Source organism: Tupaia chinensis, unplaced genomic scaffold, assembly GCF_000334495.1.
Source record: "Tupaia chinensis unplaced genomic scaffold, TupChi_1.0 Scaffold000214_1, whole genome shotgun sequence".
In the NCBI taxonomy this organism is placed as follows: domain Eukaryota; kingdom Metazoa; phylum Chordata; class Mammalia; order Scandentia; family Tupaiidae; genus Tupaia; species Tupaia belangeri.
In genome coordinates this window covers 235,225-239,074 of record NW_006159689.1, presented here as the reverse complement: position 1 = coordinate 239,074, position 3,850 = coordinate 235,225, and the positions used below count along the sequence as shown (strand labels likewise).

Genomic DNA, 3,850 nt, shown 5'->3' with positions numbered 1-3,850 from the left:
GCGGCCGCGAGGCGTCGTCACCGGCTGGTGCGTTTCCGCTTCCGCTCGGCCCTGTGGTTTCTGGTTGGTCCGGCGCGTTGCGGGGAGGGAGGGGGAAGATTGTTTGCAGCCCGGGAGCTCCGCGCGCAGGAGGTAAGCCGAGGTGAGGCCGTGTAGACGGCCCTCCGCGCCTGCTGCGCAGGATGGCGGGCAGGGGCCTGGGCTCACGCAGGGCGCGGGGCTGCACCCACGCCAGGCGGGTGGGCGCGGCCGGGCCGGGGTGCGACCCGAGGAAGACGGGCTGGAGGAGCAGGTGGGGCGCGGGGTTCTGGGAGGGGCAGGGGCGAGGGAGCTGGGACGGGAAGGAAGGGGTCGGGCCAAAGCCTTCGACGGCCGGGAACGAAGTCGGGGTGGGCTGTCGGCCACGGGCGTGCGGCTCGAGCGAGCTGGAGCGCTTGCGAGGACGGAGGCTGGGAGAAGCTGGACGGAGGTCCCGACGCTGACAGGACCCTGGTCTCCCCGCAGCTCCCCGAGACGCCCGTCCCGCAGCCTCTGCTCGGGCCTCGCCTTCTGTCCAGCTGCCGCCACAGCTTGGAGGCGCTGCTCCGCTCTCCCGAATGGTGCTTCCCGCAGGCCTCGGCCCAGGATCCAGGCCCCCTTTGCCTCCTCCCTCGGAGGAGCTGCCGGTCCCCAGCATTCTTGGTGGACTCCCTGTGGAGGAGGAAAGAACTTCCGCACAGACAAGGTTTTAGCTCTGGGAAGCCCACAGACGACTCCAGTCGCAGCCTCTGACCCAGGGTGGTTCTTCCTGTGCCGGTTTTTTCTGCCGTTTGATAAAGGAAAGCCTTCTCGCTGCCCAGAGCCCAGGAACCCCCACGTGGGGGCCCTGGTCCCAGCATGCCAATCCTGTCCCGTGCCTAGGGCTGTGCCCTCTCCCGGTCGGCATGGCTGAGCTCAGACAGGTTCGGGGGGGCCGGGAGACCCCACAGGGGGAGCTGCGAGAGGTCGTAGAGGACGAAGTCCCGAGGAGCCCGGTTGCAGAAGAGCCTGGAGGAGGTGGAAGCAGCAGCAGTGAGGCCAAATTGTCCCCGAGAGAGGAGGAGGAACTGGACCCTAGAATACAGGTGAGACTGCAGCGGGAGAAAGGAGCTGGGAGTCCAGACTCTGAAGAGCTGTCAGGTGAATGAGGCCAAGACTGCCTCCTGCCCAGGTGCTGGGCGGGAAAGGAAACCGAGTTTGACACATCCTGCAGTGCAAGGTGAGGAGTGCTGGGAGACTCCTGTGTCCAAAGGCTGGGCTGAGTGCCTGGGGCGTGTGGCCAGAAGCCTTCCTGCAGGACAGGCATCACCTGGTAGCAGGTGTGGGAGGCATACTTCCGGTCCGTGGGGGCAGGGATGTCGCATTCCTTTCCAAACAAAGAAGCTATGTGAGGGGCGGTGACGCGGGTGACCGAGAGCAAGGGCGTCTTCTTCCTGTCTGTCCAGTCCTGATGAGGGCCGGGAACACTGGTGCCTCCAGGTACAGGCAGATCCCACTAGACCTATAAGGACATCTGTGGGGTCCCAGCTGGCCTCCGTCAGACCAGTCCTCATGCATTCCCAGCTCACGGGATGTGGGTCTGCAGAGGAGAGCTGCACATTGCTGTGGTGCATTCGACCTTGGCAAGATCCAGATCTCCGTGGGAGCCTGGGGCTGCCAGGGGGCGAGGCTGCACACTGTGGAGGAGACGTCCGGCTGGCCAGAACTGGGCTGTGGAGTGTGGGCATCAGCTGAGAAGGGCTCCCAGGAAGCCGCCTGGGCTGGGACGACCGGGGATGACTGTGAGCGTTGGAGGCCTGAGTCTGCGCTTCGGTCCAGTCTCATCTCTGAGATGCTGATGTGGCAGGAGTGTCCCGGGGCTTGAATTCCTGGGCTTGTGTGTCAGTAGGCCTCTACTGGAGCACGCTGGTGCATGGGGAAGGGGTCGCAGCTGTGTGGCCTCTGGGTGCACATGGGGCTCCCTCTGACCACGTCCGTAATTACAGTGGAGTGGTGTGAGAACCACTCGCTTCTGCAGGAGTCGGTATCATTTCTGCTGGTCCTCGGGGACGTCGCACCGGAGCAGCTGAGCTTCTCTTCTAACTGTGCAGGCCTGTGTCCGCTGAGGACATGCGTGGTCGGGGAAATCCTTGGGCCGAAATCTGAGCAACTTTGAGCCTCATGACTTGTGATGTTTATGGAAGTTCCTTAGCCTCTCTGAGCCTTAAGTTCTTCCATCGATTCACTAGGGCTGGCCCAGCTGCTGTGCACGACTCCCCCACTTTGCTTTGCTGCAGGTCTGTGGTTCTTGTTTTGCTCTGCTCTGGGGCACACGTGCACTCTGTATATAGAGTGAGGAGTCACTCCTGGGGGTGGCCGTGCTGCAGGCCCTTCTCCATCTTCCTTGGGAGTGTGGGCACACACGCATATGAGCCCGGCATTTTTTTCAAGCCACCTGGGCTGGGACTTGAACTGTGCACTCGGCCCTGTAGGATCCAATACATAACCATCACGTCACCTACTGGCCCTGGTCAGGGTTTTTTGTTTTTGTTTGTTTGTTTTTTTTTTTTTTTGAGAGAGGTTTTTGCTGTAGGGTGCATGCACCCGGTGTGAGTTTAAGCCACCAGGTCCAGGACTCGAACTGTGGTCTGCTACATGAGAGTCCAGCAACATAGCCATTATGCCAACTGCCTGGTCTATGATTCCTCTTTTTCACAAACTCTTGGTTGTTCCTTAGTGAAAGTCTGTAGATGGTGCTTGGGGGAGCGGGCACTGCGCTCTCCGTCTGGGGGAAGGGACTGTGACACGTGCTTGAGACACCTGCAGTGCCCCTGCCCGCTCCAGGGGAGGCTCCGCCAGAGTGCCAGGCCGTGCTTGCCCTCCTGCCGCTGTGTCCAGCCTTCACGGAGGTGACGGTGGCTGCCTACAGTCAGTGCGCTGCTCTGGGCTGTGGTGTAGCCACTGTCTGCGTGTGACTAATGGCGCCAGCCAAGGTGACAGAGAAACGTAAGACGCACACCTGTAGGTGCCGTCCGGAGGCGCCCAGGATGGAGGCACAGACAGAGGAGCCCCAGGCGCACCGGGACTGCAGGAGGCCTGCCACCCCAGGGTGCCCGGGATGAGGCCACGAGGCTGGCGGGCTGCACAGCATGGCCTGGAGTTGGGGTCCTGGAGGAAGAGGTCGTAGCAGTTTCTGTGAGCTGGAGTTTTTTTGCCGCCCTCCTTGCCATGTGACAGGGTCAGCCTGGCATGAGGGACACCTGTGCGGAGAGGCTGGTGGTACCTGGCCTCCCTGCGCCTGCTCTTCTGGATGAGCAGGTCAGCGTCACTCAGGTCCCTTGGGGTGCTGACGTCCACCAGGTCACGTTGCATTTCTCTGGGTGCCTTTGCAGGCTGTGCCCCGCATCCGTCATCCCGGCTCCCCAGCATCCTTCTGTCCTGGCTTGGGTGGGGAGGGTTCTGACTCACAGCCAGGCTGAGTCCACTGGGCCAGAGATGCCCGGAGGCAAGGACTCTGTTCTGGTATTTTCTGAAGCACTGAGAAGTGGCTGCCCCTAGGGCGAGGCCCTCCCTGACGTGGAGCTGGGCCCCCTGGGAGGCAGGCAACCTGGTGGTGTACCCCGGGAGTTGGAGGAGGCCTGCTAACACCTCTGCCTACCTCCACCCAGCGGGCTGCGGGCCATCTGCGTGCCCTGTGCGTCCTCCGAGTACTCCAGGCTGACCCTCGGCCTCAGAGTGTCCTCGTGGGAGGGGGTGGGGTGGTGCTGGTCATTCTGGGTCGAGCCCGGTCCTGTCCCATGGCTCAGCCTCCCACGACGGCTGCCTCTGCCCTGCTCCCGGCTGGCGGGACTGG

At 62.8% G+C, this 3,850-nt stretch overlaps 1 protein-coding gene across 1 annotated transcript in view; it reads left to right on the top strand.

Moving 5' to 3' along the window:
* Nucleotides 1-69: 69 nt before the first annotated feature.
* SH3BP5L (SH3 binding domain protein 5 like) overlaps nt 70-3,850 on the top strand; it is an 11,521-nt gene continuing 7,740 nt past the window's right edge. The window contains exons 1-2 of the mRNA XM_014587446.2: nt 70-142; nt 505-1,103. Of these exons, the coding sequence (XP_014442932.1) occupies nt 924-1,103 (180 nt within the window). The 5' untranslated portion in view covers nt 70-142; nt 505-923. The remainder of the gene's footprint in view (nt 143-504; nt 1,104-3,850) is intronic.